The following is an 18,473-nucleotide window of genomic DNA, read 5'->3' as shown; positions in this document are numbered from 1 at the left end:
GAGGTACCGTTCTGTGTCCCAGTCCTTAGGACTCTCCCTCCCTCTGTCTCCGCCCCTCTGGTGCTGGACGAGGTGTTGTACGTCCCCCTGTTTATTACTCTCTCTTTCCCTGAGAGCGAAAGGGAGGAAGCTCCACAAGGCGGTTTTGTAGTGGTCTCCTGACAGGCCAGTCTTCCTGCCTGTTAGACCCAGGCAGATAGCATGGTTTTGGGCATGATGGCGAGCCCTCTGGGCCCTGCGCCTGCAGGAGTTCCAGACAGACAGGTAGGATCCGGTTCACTCACCAGATGTACGCTTGACTTGACTGACAAGGCTTTGTGTACAGTTTAATGGCTAGTGAGGTTTTGGTTGTTAAAGTCCAATAAGGGTGTGCAAAGTCTATTTTTTTTGTACAGTACGTTCGAACGGTGACTTTGTGTTGTAAAATCAAGCATCCGCATGGAGGGACTGGTCTGTGTGTGTGTGTGTGTCGAGGCACTGGTCTGTGTGTGTGTGTGTGTGTGTCGAGGCACTGGTCTGTGTGTGTGTGTGTGTGTGTGTGTGTGTGTGTGTGTGTGTGTGTGTGTCGAGGCACTGGTCTGTGTGTGTGTTGAGGCACTGGTCTGTGTGTGTGTGTGTGTCGAGGCACTGGTCTGTGTGTGTGTGTGTGTCGAGGCACTGGTCTGTGTGTGTGTCGAGGCACTGGTCTGTGTGTGTGTCGAGGCACTGGTCTGTGTTGTTGACTCGAGGTGTTGACGGCACAGCCCATTTTGCTTGGCACAGCGATCTGAAACTCTCAACAGATTGGGCCTGAAACGTGTTTAAGCTGTAGGATTTTGTTTGGACTTTTCTCTAATTGCCATTTTGAGCCATGCATGTTGCCCCTTTGCTCTTTTCCACTTTCGCAGCTTGATGTCAGTAGATGAATACCTGTACAGCCAAATTTCATGTAATGGACTGTAACATGTAACAAATGTTTCTTTGTTGGCTGCCTCTTCATCTATAATTGCATAACATCTTGTATATTTTTGTTCCCATATCTACTCTGGATTAAATGAGTGTCTTGTAGAGTCGTTTTTCATCCTTGTCAGCAATACTAGGCTAGGAAAAAAGGCAGTGTAAATCTTCTGTGTAGGTAAACATTAGTTAGACAGGCTTTCTCAACCGTTAAGACTTAACACATAGCTCCAAGCCTCTATTTTTGTCATTTGTTAATAAGTCCACTGAATACTTCAACCGGTGCGAAACACACACACGACTAACTACATGTCTCGTCTTGAAATCTTCTCCTTGTTGTTAAACCATCCAACCCCCCCCCCCCACACACACACAGCAGAACGAGGTGACGGACAGCGCCTACCTGGGCTCGGAGAGCACCTACAGCGAGTGCGAGACGTTCACGGACGAGGACACGGGCGCCCTGGTCGCCCCGGAGATGCACGAGGACGTGGAGACGGACAGCGGGATCGAGGCGGCGCTGCACGACCATGAGGACAGCAGCAACAGGTCAGTCAGAAGCCCGTCACCCCCAACCCCCTCTCCCAGGCCTAGAACCAGAGAACTTCAAACCACAACTACAGGCCACTAGGCCATACCCCTTGGCTGTAGTTAAATGGGTTAGGGTTAGGGTTAGCACCTGTATCTTAAAGTTTAACTCTGCACGAACTGTTGAGCGAAGCATAACTACAGCTGTGGGCCAGCGTTGCCTAGAGAAGAAGTTGAGGGATCGTCTGAGCTGATAGGGGGGTCAGATGGTGGTTAGGGAGTCGGGCTATTAATCAGAAGGTTGCCAGTTCGATTCCCGACCGTGCCAAATGACGTTGTGTCCTTGGGAAAGGCACTTCACCCTTCTTGCCTCGGGGGGAATGTCCCTGTACTTACTGTAAGTCGCTCTGGATAAGAGCGTCTGCTAAATGTAAATGTAATGTAAAATATGATAGGCCGGCGTTCCAGAGCTTCCATCATACCGGTTGAAGTCAGGCCCTGCATGGAAGGAAGGAGTCCTTGATGATCCATTCAGCCACTGTAGGTCAGACCCCTGGGTACTGTAGTCCACCAGCCCTCAGGCTCTTTCTTGGCGCTGGACTACATGGATTCTATGTGGGTCACCAGACGTGGAGATTAAAGAGAGGCTATAACAGCCACCAGAGGTACAATGGCCTAGCTCTGTAAGTGCTCTGTTCACAGATACAGCACAACGGTGCCAATCTAACTGAAGGTGCTCTTAGGTTTGTTTTCTCATGCAACCTCACGCTTTCAGACTCCCTGCACGCCCACAGCCTGATAGCTTTATCACTTACCCATCTGTGTGAGTTTCTGGCTTTGAAAAATAAGGAAACCGAGAGGAGGAATGTAAGGCTAACAGATCATGTAGAACTAATGCCAGGAGAGCTTTGGTGCTTATTGTGAGCAAGGATTCAATTGATTAAGTGGTTATCCCAGATTTTTTAAATGGCTTTTCAGGGCTGTCATGAAATAATACTGACAAAGACCCCCCAAAAAAGTTGATAAGATAAAGATAATGGAGCCAGAGAAAAGGTTTCACTGGTTAGACACTTTTTTTTTCTTCCTACAGTTGTACGACGATAGAGTTGACAAATCAGAAACCACTCAGACACAATGTTCCAGCCTGAGACCTTGAGGGCTTCAGACAGAGATCAGTAGCAGGTCCTAGCTGCAGTCAGTTCCCTGCTCCCTGGCTCATTTGAACCTAACTCAGAACTTTGGATATCTGCTCATTAAATCTGTGTTTTTGACAGCAATGATCACAGTAAGTTCATATTTCCTATTGGACATGATCAGTCCTGTCGTACTATGCCTATTGCCACTGTATATTTTTCATCATGGCCACTCTTAAACCCCAATTTAGCTTAATTTGTGCTCTTTGTCTAAGGCTTTGTTTGGGTGGGGGTGATGGGGTAACCTGATGAAGAGAAGCAAAGATGATTAGCCGTGGGTTTTGGCCTGTGTTTTCCTCTCCTCCTCCCAGGGGAGATTAGAAGCGGCCACCTGTTAGGAGCTGGTGCACAGCAGGTGCAGGGGGGCACACTCCGACTCTGTCACCTGTTAGGAGCTGGTGCACAGCAGGTGCAGGGGGGCACACTCCGACTCTGTCACCTGTTAGGAGCTGGTGCACAGCAGGTGCAGGGGGGCACACTCCGACTCTGTCACGTCCTCTCTCACTCCCTGAACATCGCGAGTCCTAAATCTCTCATTAGTGTCGGGTGTGTACATGGGGACATATAGGAAGTGTAGGGAGCTATCAGGGAGTCAGGTGGCTGAGCGGTTAGGGAAGCGGGCTAGTAATGAGAAGGTTGCCGGTTTGATTCCAGGCCGTGCAAAATGACGTTATGTCCTTGGGCAAGGCACTTCACCCTACTTGCCTCGGGGGGAATGTCCCTGTACTTACTGTAACTCGCTCTGGATAAGAGCGTCTGCTAAATGACTAAATGCAAATGTAAATGTATCAGGCGTTCCTGGTGCATGGCATTATAAGCTGTCTTCAATAGATGCCCCATATCCCTGACTGACTGTCAGGTCAGATAACCAGCTCGAGGTGTGTGTTTTTGCGCGTGCCTGTGGGCTGGTGCTCACGCCAGGGACGAGGGAGGAAGTATAGGGGGGGTGAGGTGTTATCTAGCTGACTGTCTGACCTGGATCCTGGGCTTCATGACGGCTCTTAGGGCTCCAGCTGACAGGGATATATGTGTGTTTCCCTTCCTCAGCTGGGCCCTGAATTCTAGGAAGTGTGGAGTTAGCTCTTTTTTTTCGTGAGGGTCTATCTGCCCGACCCCCCCCCCCCCCCCCCCCCCCCCCCAGCTCCCTGCCACCTCTTTCCTTCATGCTGAGGTTAGCCAAACGGCCGGCCCACACGCAGACGTCTACATTCCCCTGTTTCAGCAGTCCTGTTCTTTTTGTACATTTGACAGGAAATTGGAAGGTCGTCACTCGCTGAACTTCCCAGAAACTCATACTTTGTTCTGACCTCTCTGTGGCTCAGCCTTGCCACTAAATGGCATGTGGTATTTTTTTTTAGATATGTTCTGTATCATTGTTCTTACTGATGCACAACCTATTCCTCCTCTGGGGACAGATAAAGGTCTGCTTTATTACTGAATGGAATTATATTTCGATGTAATACCTCCGTTTTTGTAGAGAAACAATTCTGTATTCTCAAACCTTTCTGTTCTGGTCCTCACCAGTCATCTACAAAGCTATAGTTCCTCCGAGTAACAAGTAACAATAAAGCACAACTTTACTGCGGGTGAATCACCTAACACATCATGTAGATTCCCTTTGTCAATACACACCTTAGAGCCATTTAATGTAATATTGACTTTTTAAAGGTAAATTCACATTATCAATTAAAGTTTTTTTTCCTGGATTAGGACGTTTTCTTTGTCATTGGAAAGGTCCCACGACAGGGTTTAACTGCACTTTGTGTGCAGGCACAATAAGACCTGCTGGTTAAATGTTGTGGGGGGGGAGAGCCTGATACTCATTTCCTGTCCACATTGTGACTCTATATTGTCAGGAACGGATAACATAAGAGCTTTCAAGCTTTGGTTTCGCAACACATCTTTATCTGGCCTAGTGTAGCCTTAGCTAGCATCTCATCCATGAGGAGACGGACGTTACATGTATGAGTGCATTCGCCTATCAGGGGGATTAGGATTATTAACAGGATTAACCCCCCTCCCCCCCTCCCCGGCCCCTGCCCAGCCCATCAGCCATACATGGTGTCGGCCTGGGCGGGTCAGCACACTGGCCTGTTGGCCCTGCTGAGCCCTAAATCTGATTAACCCTCAGCCCCTCACAGCCAGCCGCAAGCCTGCCCGACTGCAGTCATGGCAACAGCGAGACACGGGTGTCTTGTGAGGAACTGCTGCGTAGACTGACGGTTTGAGAGGACGTTTTAGGGGGGAGTTTTACCGACCAGGGACAAACGGTTTGCCGCTGTCTCCGTCGTTGGGGCACGGCTGAGAGTACGGAGTGGGCGTGTCCAGCGAGACTTCAGGATTCCTCTGTGGCTCTCTGGGGTTCTGTCTCCAGTTGCTCCGAGGCTTTCGCGCCAGGGCAGCGGGCGGCGGTCGAAGATGCGCTCTCTGTCCTCCCCCGCCCTCCACGTGGGGGACCTGAGTGTGGGCCTCAGCAGGGGGTAAGTGACATGGGGTGGTGACGTGGATCTGAAGGGGTCATATCCACTCTGAAGGGGTCAGATTTACATTTACATTTAGTCATTTAGCAGACGCTCTTATCCAGAGCGACTTACAGTAAGTACAGGGACATTCTCCCCGAGGCAAGTAGGGTGAAGTGCCTTGCCCAAGGACACAACGTCATCTGGCACGGCCGGGAATCGAACTGGCAACCTTCTGATTACAAGCCCGCTTCCCTAACCGCTCTGCCACCTGACTCCCCGGACCCCAGATCCACTCTGAAGGGGTCAGATCCTGTCAGAAATTCTCTCGTCGTTTCCCCTCACCTTCGACGTGGCTGTTTGTGAACGTGACTCAGAGTTGATTGTGTCGTATTGGAGGAGGTGACGAGCGCAGGAGGTGAGGATTCTGCTGAGTGAGGGACAGCTGATCGTCTGGGTGGGATACAAAGGGTTCATGTTTCTGGCCTCCGTCCTCATAAACGCCAGAGAGAGACCATGCCATTGTATGGTGATGACCCTGAGGCGGATATCCTGTGTAAGCACCACAGAGCCATCACTCATCCTGTGGGCTAACAGGAAGGACTATCTGCCCCCACCGTTCTCTAGGGACAGGAGTAAGTGTTACCCCTCGCATATTTACTCAACTTCCACGACCCTGTTAAAATAACACCACAGATAAGCGTAACGTCTCTAGCCTGGTGTCTTAACCTGCCTGTTAACGATGGCTCTGTATCTATTTGTAAAAGTTAGCCGGCAGCTAATTTTAAACTCGACAACTGTCGGTGTGTTTCTGTCCTTAGTTAAAGTCACTTCCTGAAGCCTAGCCTAGATGAAGGCCTCCTCTCTCCCCCCCCCCCCCACCCCCCCCCACCCCCCACCACCCCCCCACCACCCCCCCCCCCACCACCACCCCCCCCCCCACCACCCCCCCCAGAGAAGCCAGCGCTGACATGCATCCAGTGCTGTCATCACAGGCACTATGCTTTTGAAGCAGACACTTTGTTTCTGCCAAGCAGACTCAGGGGATTAATGTAAATGAACAGATTACCCTTTAAGACAAACTGATAAAAAAATAAAAAAAACTCATCCAGATTGTTTCCTGACCCTTTAATCTCTCCGGTCCAAATGCTCTTTTCAGGATTTAGTTATTTTGAGGCTTTTTAATTCTACACCGACAGTGTGCCATCTTAATATGGAGTTTGGCACAGCTCACAGGGAGCCTGAAATACCTGCACCGTCTGAAAACTGTTTAGAATAGAGATGCTGCTTGTTGGCTTGGGCCTCTGCTGTGGTATGCTGGGAACTGTAAGGACACAGATCTGTATTAATAGCCCAGTGATAAACAGATGGAGGCTAGGTAGGAAAATAGATTCCAGTCGTAGCCACGGTGATGTTTTCAGCCGGTGATGCAGGTGAAAGGCGGCAGAGTACACAGACTTGAGCTCACCTGAACTGAGACGCTCAGTCAACACACCGTCTGTGTGCAGCTCACTGACCTGGCTGGTGGTGCCCCAGAAGTGGATATTTCATCCTCTTCTTCTCGTACTCGTCTGGTGTCCAGTTATGACGATGACTCGCGAAACTGCGGATCGGCCAACGTTGTGAAGCGTATTCATCGATTATGTGTCTGAACTCTCTCTTTCCCTCCCTCCCTCCCTCCCCTCCCTCCCTCCCTCCCTCCCTCCCTCCCTCCCTCCCTCCCTCCCTCCCTCCCTCCCTCCCTCCCTCCCTCCCTCCCTCCCTCCCTCCCTCCCTCCCTCCCTCCCTCCCTCCTCCACCCCCAGGTTCTCCTTGAACTCTGAGCTCCATGACCACTCCCTGGTGACGGTGATTGGTGGAGAAGAAGAGCACTTTGAGGATTTTGGGGAGAGCAACACCTCGGAGCTGCTGGAGACCAATGAGGGGAGCGAGGGTGAGGGGGAGCCCTCTCACCTCCAGACCCCCGACCAGGTGGACTGCTCCTCCCTGCTCCTCTCTCCCAGGTACGGGTCGACCAGATCCACCGCAGACCCGTTCGATTCAGGGTTCATATCTGTGCAGTGAAAGAAAATGTTGACATGTACAGTCAGTAAAGAAAGGACCTCTTCAAGGACATTTAGTTGCAAGTGCTACTTCAGTTGTAACAGTATGTTTTGTTCTAGGTTCTGCTACACGTAACAAAAAAAACAGACTTCTCTTTAACTGGTGCTTTTTACAGTGGTTCCACTTGATAGAATGTGGGAGATGGTGCCTGGAAGTGGTGACATTGTCAGCCGCTTTCTGTGCCGCAGTCTACCCTCCACACACACACACACTCTCTCTCTCTCTCTCTCTCTCTCTCTCTCTCTCTCTACCCTCTCTGTCTCTCTCTACCCTCTCTCTCTCTCTACCCTCTCTCTCTCTCTACCCTACCCTCTTTGTCTCTCTCTACCTCTCTCTACCCTCTCTCTCTCCCCCCCCCCCCCCAGCTGTGTTAGGAGAGGTCGGAGGTCGCACATTGATAAGAGAGTGGAGTCACCTTTCCAGTTCCTCTTGCCAGCTCCTCCTGAGGGTTGAGATTAACAGAACGAGGCCAAAGATCAGTTTCCAGTAACTACGCTACTTCCTTCTGCTCACTCACTTATTTGGCCCTTAATGACACACCTTTATAATACACAGGGAGGGGTTTTAAACAGATGCTCCATTTGAGGGACCTGGTGAGGCTGGGTGGAGGTAAGGCATAGAGTATGCTTGCACCAATCCAGGCCTCTTTTAATCAAAACAAAACCATGTCAGTGAGATTGAGATAGTTTCGACGGAAGAGGACACACTGTGTTTTGTAGCGGATCTGAGAGTGAAACTGAGGAGCTGTGACCCTCTGCAGTGGGGCTACACCTGAAACACTGCCCCTTCTCTCACTGCTCGCTTGTTTGCCTGTGAACGCCCCGTACAGCAGCCCTCTCCCCCACCACACCTCTGCTACCGCTCTCTGTTTTCATCAGAACCTCCGAAGCCAGATCGCTCCTAATCCCTTTTTGGGTGATGTATGTTTCCCCATCTCTCCTGCCAAGAAGCTCTTAGTGATGCTAACTGCCTAGCGCTCTCGGCTCTCTTTACAGTATGCAAATAAGCTGCCTAACTGGATTAGGCTTCCCTGGTTTGTTTATAGTTACCGATACACAGAAGCCTATTGATATTTTTTTTGTCTCGTCATTCAACCTAAAAAGCCCCAAAGCACCACAAACATTCCCCTTTGGCGAGCAGGAGCAGGCAGTGCGGTACTTGTGGAATCTGCGTGGTTCTGCGATGTGTCATTGTCATGCCTCCTTCTCTAGGGTGTCTTCTTCTGAAGGTTCTTAGTGCAGTGCACCTATTTGGGCCAGACCCTTTACTGAATCGTGGGTAACTGCTCGGGCTACCTTTTTAAGAATGTACACACACATCAGTGTGTCCCTAAACCACTGTGCCCTGTGAGGGAGCTTAAACTGCTGCCACCCACATAATGTTCTGAATACAGATTCAGACTGTTGCACCTCTACAGTACACAGTACACACACACACACCGCTGTGGATGTTACTTAATGCTCAGAGTCCTTCACGCTGGCCTGCAAAAAATGCCTGATGCAGCAATGATTCTTAGGTGGCAGTGATGACAGTGTGACCCCCCCACACACACACACACACACACACACTCTCCTCCACCCAGTACACACACGTACAAAACACCACGTGACATGCCATTCCTGCCTTCGCACACAGGAAGCAGGGCAGCGTGTTGCGTAACGAGGAGCAGACGAGCTCTCTGAATGATTAACCAGTCAGGATGTGATGTCAGGAGAAGGCCGCTGCAGCTGCCCACACAGCCCCCGTTAAACACCCTGCAGGCTGCAGCCTGCAGCCTGCAGCCTGCAGCCTGCAGCCCACCTCCTGGGGCACTAGCTTCAAACCTACACTGATAGTGCACTCCTACGTTGTCAACAACAACACTATCTCTACGTGAGCTTAGCGTTGTGTTCTGTAAAGCCACACAGTGATGTGACCTGTTTCAGCTCTCTCCGACCAATCAGAATAGACTTGGCTCAACGTTCACTGCCTGGCCCCTTCTGTCTCACCGAGGCTCTTTCCCTCTTCCTATCCTGCCTGAAACACGTGTTGGCTCTCGACCTCGTTCACTCTTCTACAATCCCTACAGCTTGTTCCACACCGCACCTTGATCACCCCTCACTTTTTTCCCCCCTTCCGTCATTCACTCCTTCTCTCCTCTCTTCCTCCCCTCCTCCTCCTCCTCCTCAGCGCCCCCTCTCTCCCTGCCAGCTTCCAGAGCTTTCTCAGAGAGGAGGCGCTGGACTTTTTCTGTAGCCAGTGTCACAAACAAATCAGTCGTCTGGAGGACATCTCCACTCGTCTCAATTTCCTAGAGATGAATAGGTAACACCCCCCCACTCCTCCTGTCCCCGCGTGTGTGTGTGTGTGTGTGTGTGTGTTCTGACTGCAGTGCCTTGTAGATGCAGCAAAACATTCATTCCCATTCTCCGTGTGTGCTGTGTTGCGATTGGTAACATGCGCGCACACACACACACCTTGTGTTTACCGTGTGTGTTCTGTTGACATCTACACACACATGTACACGGAGTGTGGTTGATGGTGTGCATTTGTTGACCAAGTCTCACACATCCCTGTCACTCCACCTCACCCTCCACCTCACCCTCCTCCTCCTCCACCTCACCCTCACCCTCCTTATGCACATCTGTGTGTGACTTGCAGTGTTTGGCTTGGTGTTGGGACCCCTTCTCAAGCTCAGGCTTCTTCAAGTGTGTGTGTGTAGTAATCTCAGGTCGCGTTGTAGTTTTAGCACGGTGAGTTTGACCAAACCAATTGTGCTTCGCTGTAGCTGTTGGTCCTGAACGACCAACAGAAGGTTTGCTCTGAGTTTCCATGGCTTGTGTCTGCATGTATCAGGGGGCTGAGTGTTCATGCATACCTACATACACACCTCATCTCACATGTGTCAGTGTCATGCTCAAGGATAGAATGTGAACCTCACAGAGAGTGAAAGTGAAAACTACTGTCAAATATGTTCTATGGAACCCTATAATTACATTTCCAGGTAGAGTAAGTGGTGAACATTAGGGCGTGCGAGGGCTTGTGTAATGGCTTTCATTCTCCAGTTAGTTCGCCATCGTTGAGTTAAGACAAGATGTAAGATATAAGGGAGAATAAGCGCTCGTGGCAAAACAAACCTTTTAGATACACGTGACTGCACGCCTAATTCTGTGTTGGATGTGTAGCTAGTTGCCGTGTTCATGAGTGTGTGTGGCCGTGTGGTTTGTGCCGTAAGTGTTTAAACATAGTGTAGTAAATAATTACATTGTGCTCTCTTTTGTACTACTACAATATTTACCAGGAAGAGCTGCCTGTCTGGTCCTCTCTGCCTCTCTCACTAGCAGGCTATTAGTCAGTCAGCAGCCTGGCAGCGAGAGGGGCGGGATGTCGAGAGATAGTGTCTCTTCCCTCCATCCTTTCCCTCTTCCTGACTGGTTTCCTGTTGTTCTGTCCTCCATGCAGCACGGGGAAGAGGCTGTCCAGCAAGAAAGTAGCGAGGTGAGTCTGAGTCCTGGTGGTGAGTCTGAGTCCTGGTGGTGAGTCTGAGTCCTGGTGGTGAGTCTGAGTCCTGGTGGTGAGTCTGAGTCCTGGTGGGTTCAGATCATCCGGAGGGGGGGGGGGGGGGGGGGGGGGGGGTTGTTTCTTAGGGAAGCGCGGGAGGGAAGAGGGTTGGACGATAGCAAAAATGTCTTTGTCTTTATGAAAATGAGTACTAAATGAGTAGCTGTGTGTGAGAGGTCATCTGTTTAAGGAAGTTTTAGCTGGAGGGTGAAGTGGTAACCTGTGTGTGTGTGTGTGTGTGTGTGTGTGTGTGTGTGTGTGTGTGTGTGTGTGTGTGTGTGTGTGTGTGTGTGTGTGTGTGTGTGTGTGTGTGTGTGTGTGTGTGTGTGTGTGTGTGTGTGTGTGTGTGTGTGTGTGTGTGTGTGTGTGTGTGTGTGTGTGTGTGTGTGTGTGTGTGTGTGTGTGTGTGTGTGTGTGTGTGTGTTGGATTAGACACCTGCTCCACAACAGCTCCATGACGCTGGACAGCATGGGAGAGCTGTCCAGAGACATACTGGATCTGGCTGACAGTGACATCACAGACAAGGTGAGCGATTATGACAGTCCCCGCCCCTTCCTGGAATCAGAACTGAATCATAACCATAACTGCATGGTTCAAGAAAGACAAAGGGGGAAAAAAAACCCCCAAGGACAATTCACTGAGAATGAAATGAACACTCGTAAGAAAGAAATACATGTAAATGTAACAGCCTTCCCCCCCCCCCCCCTCCCCTCCTCCTCAGGTCCTGCTCCTGGAGCGTCGCGTGGCCGAGCTGGAGCAGGACTCTGAGGCCAGCGGGGAGCAGCACACTCGGCTGCGGCAGGAGAACCTGCAGCTGGTGCACCGGGCCAACGCCCTGGAGGAGCAGCTGAAGGAACTGGAGCTCCGCGCCGAGGAGCAGCTGCACCAGGAGGCCCGCCGGCACAAGGACGCGCTGGGCAAGCTGGAGAGGGAGAGGGGCCTGGAGCTGGAGAACCTGCAGACCAGGTGGATGGGGGCGTGTGTGTGTGTGTGTGTGCCTGTCAGGATGTTAGGTGTGAGTGTGTGAGAAAAGTGGTTCAGCTAGCTAAGCCGCATGATGTATGTGTACAAAGTGTACTTCCTTGACTAGTTTACAGTACATGCAGTGTTTGTGGTTAGTTGTTCACTGTTGTCATTTAAACAAAATGAGGCATTGCCACTGCCCCCTGGTGGTCAGAGGTGGCGCATGTCTTACATCAGATGAAGCCAAGCGCATGTCTGGCTGATTGTTGAGTTGATTGATGCTGTATGATGCTGTATGGGTATAGTGTGTGTGTGTATAGCCCACAGGATATCAGTGAATGTGAAGGGTTATGTTCTCCTGTCTCTCTCTCCTTCTCTCTCTCAGACTGCAACAGCTGGACGAGGAGAACAGTGAGCTGAGGTCCTGTGTTCCATGCCTACGGGCCAACATCGAGAGGCTGGAGGAGGTGAGCAGAGTCTCCCCCTTTCCCCCCCCCCCCCTCTAATCCTCATCCCCCGTCCTTTTCTCCCCTTTTACTCACCCTCCTTTTACATCTTTGACCTTTTACTCCTTCGTTCAACCCTCCTCCACCTGCTGTCTCCTCCCTCCCTTTATCCACCCCTCCGACTGCCTGTCTCACCCCTTTCTGCCTGTCTCACCCTTGGCTGCCCGTCTCACCCCTGGTTGCCCGTCTCACCCCTGTCTCACCCCTGGTTCCCTGTCTCACCCCTGGCTCCCTGTCTCACCCCTGGATGTCTGTCTCACCCCTGGATGTCTGTCTCACCCCTGGTTGCCTGTCTCACCCCTGGTTCCCTGTCTCACCCCTGGCTCCCTGTCTCACCCCTGGCTCCCTGTCTCACCCCTGGATGTCTGTCTCACCCCTGGTTGCCCGTCTCACCCCTGGCTCCGGCCGTTCCTCCCCCAGGAGAAGCGGAAGCTGCAGGACGAGGTGGAGGACGTGACGGAGAGGCTGAACGAGGAGCTGGATTCCCGCAGGAAGATGGCCGACAGGCTGAGCCACGAACGCCACCAGAACCAAAAGGAGAAGGAGTGCACCCAGGAGGTGAGGGGTCACGACCCCGGGGTCACGGCCCGGGTCACAGCCCGGGTCACGGCCCGAGGCCTCACCTACACCAGCAATCAAATCACGACAGACATGCGCTCGTACTAGGATTCTTCCAGTGCGAACCCGGTCTCTCTCAAGGCTGGAGACGCCACAGAAAGTTGTTGTTGTTGTGTGCAAGTAGTGTTTGATTTGTTGAAGCACGTTGTGCTGTAAAGTGATGTTCTGCCCCCGCCCAGCTGATCGAGGACCTGCGTAAGCAGCTGGAGCACCTGCAGCTGTACAAGCTGGAGGCGGAGGCCAGGAGGGGGCGCTCGCCCAGCGCCGGCCTGCAAGAGTACCAGAGCAGGACCCGCGAGGCAGAGCTGGAGCAGGAGGTCCGACGGCTCAAACAGGTGAGGTCCCCCTGCAGCGTTCCTTTAGAAACACTTCTGAAGTGTTGCCATGTAGTGTTTTTGAACAGAACATCTATAAAGCTATACAGGCCTCTCCATTTAAACTGGTGAGGCTTTCTGGTGTTAGAGGTTTGTGCTGTAAATTCTCTCTCCCCCAGAGAGAGAATACTGCTCATCTGTTTCTCAAAGGCTGTCCTGGTTGTGAGTCTGACCTTTGACCCTCTGTTTCCGGCAGGACAACCGGAGCCTGAAAGACCAGAACGACGAGCTGAACGGTCAGATCATCAACCTGAGCATCCAGGGAGCCAAGAACCTGGTGACGGCTTCCTTCTCTGAGTCCCTGGCCGCTGAGATCAACTCTGTGTCCCGCGGAGAGGTGAGACTGGGGGTCAGGTGGCTGAGTGGTTAGGGAATCGGGCTTTTAATCAGAAAGGTGCCAGTTCGATCCCCGGCCGTGCAAAATAACATTGTGTCCTTGGGCAAGGCACTTCACCCTACATGCCTCGGGGGGAATGTCCCTGTACGGTAAGTCGCTCTGGAAAGAGCGTCTGCCAAATGAATAAATGTAAATGTGAGACTCCTCCCTCCCTCTCTCTCTCTCGCACACACACACACACACACACACACATACCAGGTCTCTACTGACACCCACATGGTCAACAGCCAAACACACAGGTCTCTGTCGTTGAGGGGAGAACCACAAGCAGAACACTAGGAATCAGATTAGATTTTTATGCTGTGTGATTTATTTAGAAAAGTGGGGCAATGGACCACAGTTTCCGGTCTGGTAGGCTAGCAGTCTGGAATGACCGAGAGGTTTAAAGATGCGTCTATTTCCTCTCTGTGCTTTTGCAGTTGATGGAGGCCATCCACAAACAGGAGGAGATTAACTACAGGCTGCAGGACTACATCGATCGCATCATCGTGGCCATCATGGAGTCCAACCCTTCAATCTTGGAGGTCAAATAGAGGCTGTCTTGAACAGCAGCTGTGGGCCTGAATCACGGGCTCTATGGACTGCACCTCTGGCAGAGACCAAGAAAGACTAGCTACTGAAACTCCGAAGGATATGTATCAGATTATTTGACTAGGTGGAAAATAAGCACTCATCCAATTCCAATTACCCTTGAAGATTTAAAGAAGATTAAAAAAGAAGATTTATCAGCATTTTGATCACTGTTGGCATCCATCTTAAATAAGCTATGTTTTGTTTGATGTCTGTGTGTGTGTGTGTTGACTGGCCAGCACAGGTTTTTGGTTCTGATGACTTCCATGTAGTTGGGTAGAGGAACCAGATTGAGGTAATGTGTGTGTGTGTGTTTTCTCTTTACCCCTTACAAAATCTCTTAATCCGGCCTGGTTCAGATATGAAATGTATCCAACCAAATCTGTCCAAAACTCAAATTACCTTAAGTATTTCCAGTCCTTAGACTCACAGCAGCTGATTGTTACCTTACAGTCAGCCTTGTTCTCTAACCAACCTCGTGGTGGTTGAGGCCGTGTTCCCCAGTACCAGACTGAATCGTGTTTGAACCGCCTTGAGCGTTTAAACCGCATGAAGCACTGGCTGGGAGGTGGTCGGAGCCTGGCTTGCCTCTAGTTAATGGTGTCCTGTTTGCAGTGTGTGTCACCTATATAACCTGGAGTCTCCTCCCAGTGTGCCCTGCGGGAGAGGAGGGGAGGGGAGAGGAGAGAGGGGAGAGGGGAGAGGGAGGGAGGGAGGGAGGGAGGGAGGGAGGGAGGGAGGGAGGGAGGAGAAGAGAGGAGAGGAGAGGAGGGGAGAGGAGGGAGGGGAGAGGGAGGGAGGGAGGGAGGGAGGGAGGGAGGAGAAGAGAGGAGAGGAGAGGAGGGGAGAGGAGGGAGGGAGGGGGGAGGAGGAAAGGAGAGGAGAGGAGAGAAGGGGAGGTGAGAGGAGAGGAGGGGAAGGGAGGGGGGAGGAGAGGAGGGGAGGGGAGGTGAGAGGAGAGGAGAGGAGGGGAAGGGAGGGGGGAGGAGAGGAGGGGAGGAGATGCCCTGAGGGGTCATGTTTGCAAGGTGGTTGTTTTTTTGTGTTTTTTTTAATCATTTGTGCTTTGAGTTTAGATTGTTTGGTGAGTACAGAAGGAGTTAAACATGCTTGTTTCATTCTTGTGAGCCTTACTGGTCTCTGATGAAACTGGGTTTGTTTATTATTTGCTGCATCTCCATTTAGTTTTTGCAATGAAACAGAGTTGCTATGGTTCAGGTGGGCTGAAGACTTCAATTCCCATCACTCCCTCCAGATGTACTTCAAAACTGACATGGAGAGGGGGAAGTGTTTGGGTATTGTAATTCTACCTGGTATTAACACTGACATACTGTACAATAGATGTAAATCATTCTAACAACAGTGCTTTATAGACACTACAGACATAGATTGGAGGTGTCTCGCCAGTACTGTAGTATTCTCTTGCTGAGTGAAAGTAAGAAGGAGCCAGCTAATCCTAGGTTGTACGTTACCATTCATTTTCATTGGATAAGTGACTGACGTTCAATGAAAAAGAAATGTTTTGACATGCTGTATGAAGTAAGTAATGAAATGGGTTGTACTTTGCACTCAACCTTTTTTTAAATTTTATTATTAAGACGAGAAATTTCTCACATGTTTGTCAAAAGAAACTGCTAGTTGTCAAGGGATGAAATACAAAACTGAAGTAAAATATTTAGGATAAGGCCCAAATCAAGAATTCTGGATAAAAAAACAATGACTTCTTGTGTCTAAGGGGAATGTCAGAGGTTAGCTTTCTTCCTTTTCACTTAACAGCTTTTTTTGGTCTGAATGAGCATAGCAAAAACACTTTAGATTTAGCAATAACACGGAACAGTGGACTTTGATGAAGGACTGGCATAACTCTGACATACTCATTGAACATCTCTCTAAACCAGAGACCAGTACATCTCTCCACTAGTGCACACTGGGACAAACTGGACATGTACGGATGGATTTGACCTTTAACCTCCTCAGTGGCTGTAAAGTTCAGAAAGACGAACTTGCACTTTGTTCCCGAACAGCATGGCATCCTGCATCAAACACAGCTGTGCTACAAGGAAGGGAACCTCCACCGTCTACACCTACAGACTCGCTGCATCACTGCTCTTCTCACTTCGGCACTCCATGGGTAACGGCCTTGGATGTAAATGAATTGTAAAGTTTTTTTCTATCCTTGTAGATTCTAGATATTTTTATAGTCTGGAAAAAAAAGAGATGTTTTCTTTCTTTATGTGTTCTGCTGAGGAAGGTATCCTTTCTCCCGTGAGGGGTGGCCGGTATATCGCTCCAGCATGTGGCGTGTACATGTCAGACTCTCACGTGTTTGAATCAACATGCAGATATTTATTCACCGTCTCACAGAAGTCACACTTGTATAAATAGCTAACGATTCCATTGGCTTCTGCCCTAAAGATGTTTGTGAACAGTATTTTTGTGGAGATTTGAAAAGGGAAGTTCACATTCCTGGATTTAACGGGAATTCTCTTTGAGGGAAGACTAATTCGATTACAGTATGGAATATATAATCAAGGTCATGATTTTCTTTATTCAAATTGGATTAATTAATTGAATTCACGAGCATTGACATGCCTCCGCATTAAGTCTGATCGATTCAAAATGTCTGCCTTTTCTGTTAAGGTCATAACATTTCTGCCTTACTCTGATAGTGTGGGCGTTGTGGTGATCGCTACAAGGGCCTGGTTATTTCCTCCCTCACAGACCAAAACAACTAATACTATTAGATCCTTGAATATCACAGTTTTGATCAATGAGTAAATACTTATCCAATTGGAGAGCAGTGTAGCTGTTCTGTTAGAGAGGCCACGTATATAACACGTCTGGTATGTTCCAATCCATCTGGCCCAGCAGATACAGGACCTCAGCCAATTGTTTTCCCATCAGCCATTGGTGCGTTAGGAGCAGGAAACCATTGAAACATATCTATACTGTACTCTCATCTGGCCACTGCAACAGATACTTACTGTTTCCCCCCCCAGTTTGTCTTTGTCAGACAGCGAGTGTGAAACCTGATTACTGGCTGTCAGGTTCGACCAAAATCCAGTCCAGACATTCCCTAGCAGGGTTCAATGGTATTCTCGAAATGCACTTTAACAAGTTCCAATTTCATTTTGACCCCTTGCTTTCAAAATGACCAAAGACTTGATGTTTTGACTTTGAACAGACCATTTACCTACATTGCTCTCAGTCTCTCCTGTTTCGCTTAAATTTTATATCTTCATCACAGAAACATATTCCTACCTTCGCAGTTGACTGAGTTGGACTCTGCCCTGAAAATACTGGCCTGCTAGTCTTATCACTGTGCCTCTGTCTCATACACGGCCTCCTACTGACCTGAGGAGTCCTGGGAAAGCGCTGACTGACGGGAGCTGTCGGTCTGTTAAATTATGATTATAATAACTGAAATGTGTAAATATAAATTGTCTTTTTTTTGTGAACTTTTGCTCTCAAACTAGCTTCCGATGTCCAAAGAGAGTTTGCTTAAGGCACACACATCACTACTGAAGTAGTGCATGGCTTGCCGTTTAAATGACACGATGGGAAGAAAAAAAGACAACATTATAAAAACTAAAATTGTAAACTGAAGTTTATTCTTATTCAGAAGGATAATGTATAAATTATAATAACAGTATTGTTTACTGCTGTACATTTTTTTTTGAAGATCCCCTGAAAGATGTAATCCTAATCGTTATTGGGGAATTATAATTTCAAGTCATTGTAAAAAAGGTAAAAGAAAACAGTGAAGTAAGATTAGAAAAATAAAACTGAAATAAAATGACCCAGTGTATGATGCCTTTTATGTTGCATGCTTGTCTATAGATGTTCTAGTAACCATGGCAAAAATATTGGTTTCCATGGATAAAGAATGCAGTATTCTTTAAGATACTTTTGTGATAGAAAATATTGTTTTCTGGATTCATTCCTTACTTTCAGAATATCTTGTTTTCATAGGTTTTGGAAGTCTTTTCTATTTTCAAGATAAATTAACTATCTAATCTCATCATATTTATACTTCATATTAATCATGAATGCAACAAGTCTGGACTTAAAAGGTAAGTTAAGGCATATAAATACTACTTTAAACACTCTACACATTTTCTATTTCAAATAAGTCGGTATCAACATAACTGCATATTCATGAACTTTTATTTTTGATAGGATACTAGAATTGACAGATAAAAAGAAAATGCTATTTATTGAGTTATTTGTGTTGAAAGGATTCAAGCTTTTCCCTTCTATCCCATATTCAATTCAGAGGACTCCT

At 49.1% G+C, this 18,473-nt stretch overlaps 1 protein-coding gene across 1 annotated transcript in view; it reads left to right on the top strand.

Moving 5' to 3' along the window:
• rab11fip3 (RAB11 family interacting protein 3 (class II)) overlaps positions 1 to 14,844 on the top strand; it is a 29,828-nt gene extending 14,984 nt beyond the window's left edge. The window contains exons 4-13 of the mRNA XM_067244736.1: positions 1,313 to 1,485; positions 6,922 to 7,119; positions 10,661 to 10,696; positions 11,192 to 11,285; positions 11,482 to 11,726; positions 12,109 to 12,190; positions 12,650 to 12,787; positions 13,027 to 13,182; positions 13,418 to 13,558; positions 14,038 to 14,844. Coding sequence (XP_067100837.1) covers positions 1,313 to 1,485; positions 6,922 to 7,119; positions 10,661 to 10,696; positions 11,192 to 11,285; positions 11,482 to 11,726; positions 12,109 to 12,190; positions 12,650 to 12,787; positions 13,027 to 13,182; positions 13,418 to 13,558; positions 14,038 to 14,151 — 1,377 coding nt within the window. The 3' untranslated portion in view covers positions 14,152 to 14,844. The remainder of the gene's footprint in view (positions 1 to 1,312; positions 1,486 to 6,921; positions 7,120 to 10,660; positions 10,697 to 11,191; positions 11,286 to 11,481; positions 11,727 to 12,108; positions 12,191 to 12,649; positions 12,788 to 13,026; positions 13,183 to 13,417; positions 13,559 to 14,037) is intronic.
• The last annotated feature ends 3,629 nt before the right edge of the window (positions 14,845 to 18,473 follow it).

The sequence above is a fragment of the Osmerus mordax genome, chromosome 10 (genome assembly GCF_038355195.1).
Source record: "Osmerus mordax isolate fOsmMor3 chromosome 10, fOsmMor3.pri, whole genome shotgun sequence".
Lineage (NCBI taxonomy): Eukaryota > Metazoa > Chordata > Actinopteri > Osmeriformes > Osmeridae > Osmerus > Osmerus mordax.
The sequence above is the reverse complement of the archived record's forward strand: the minus strand, read 5'-3'. Positions and strand labels throughout refer to the sequence as shown.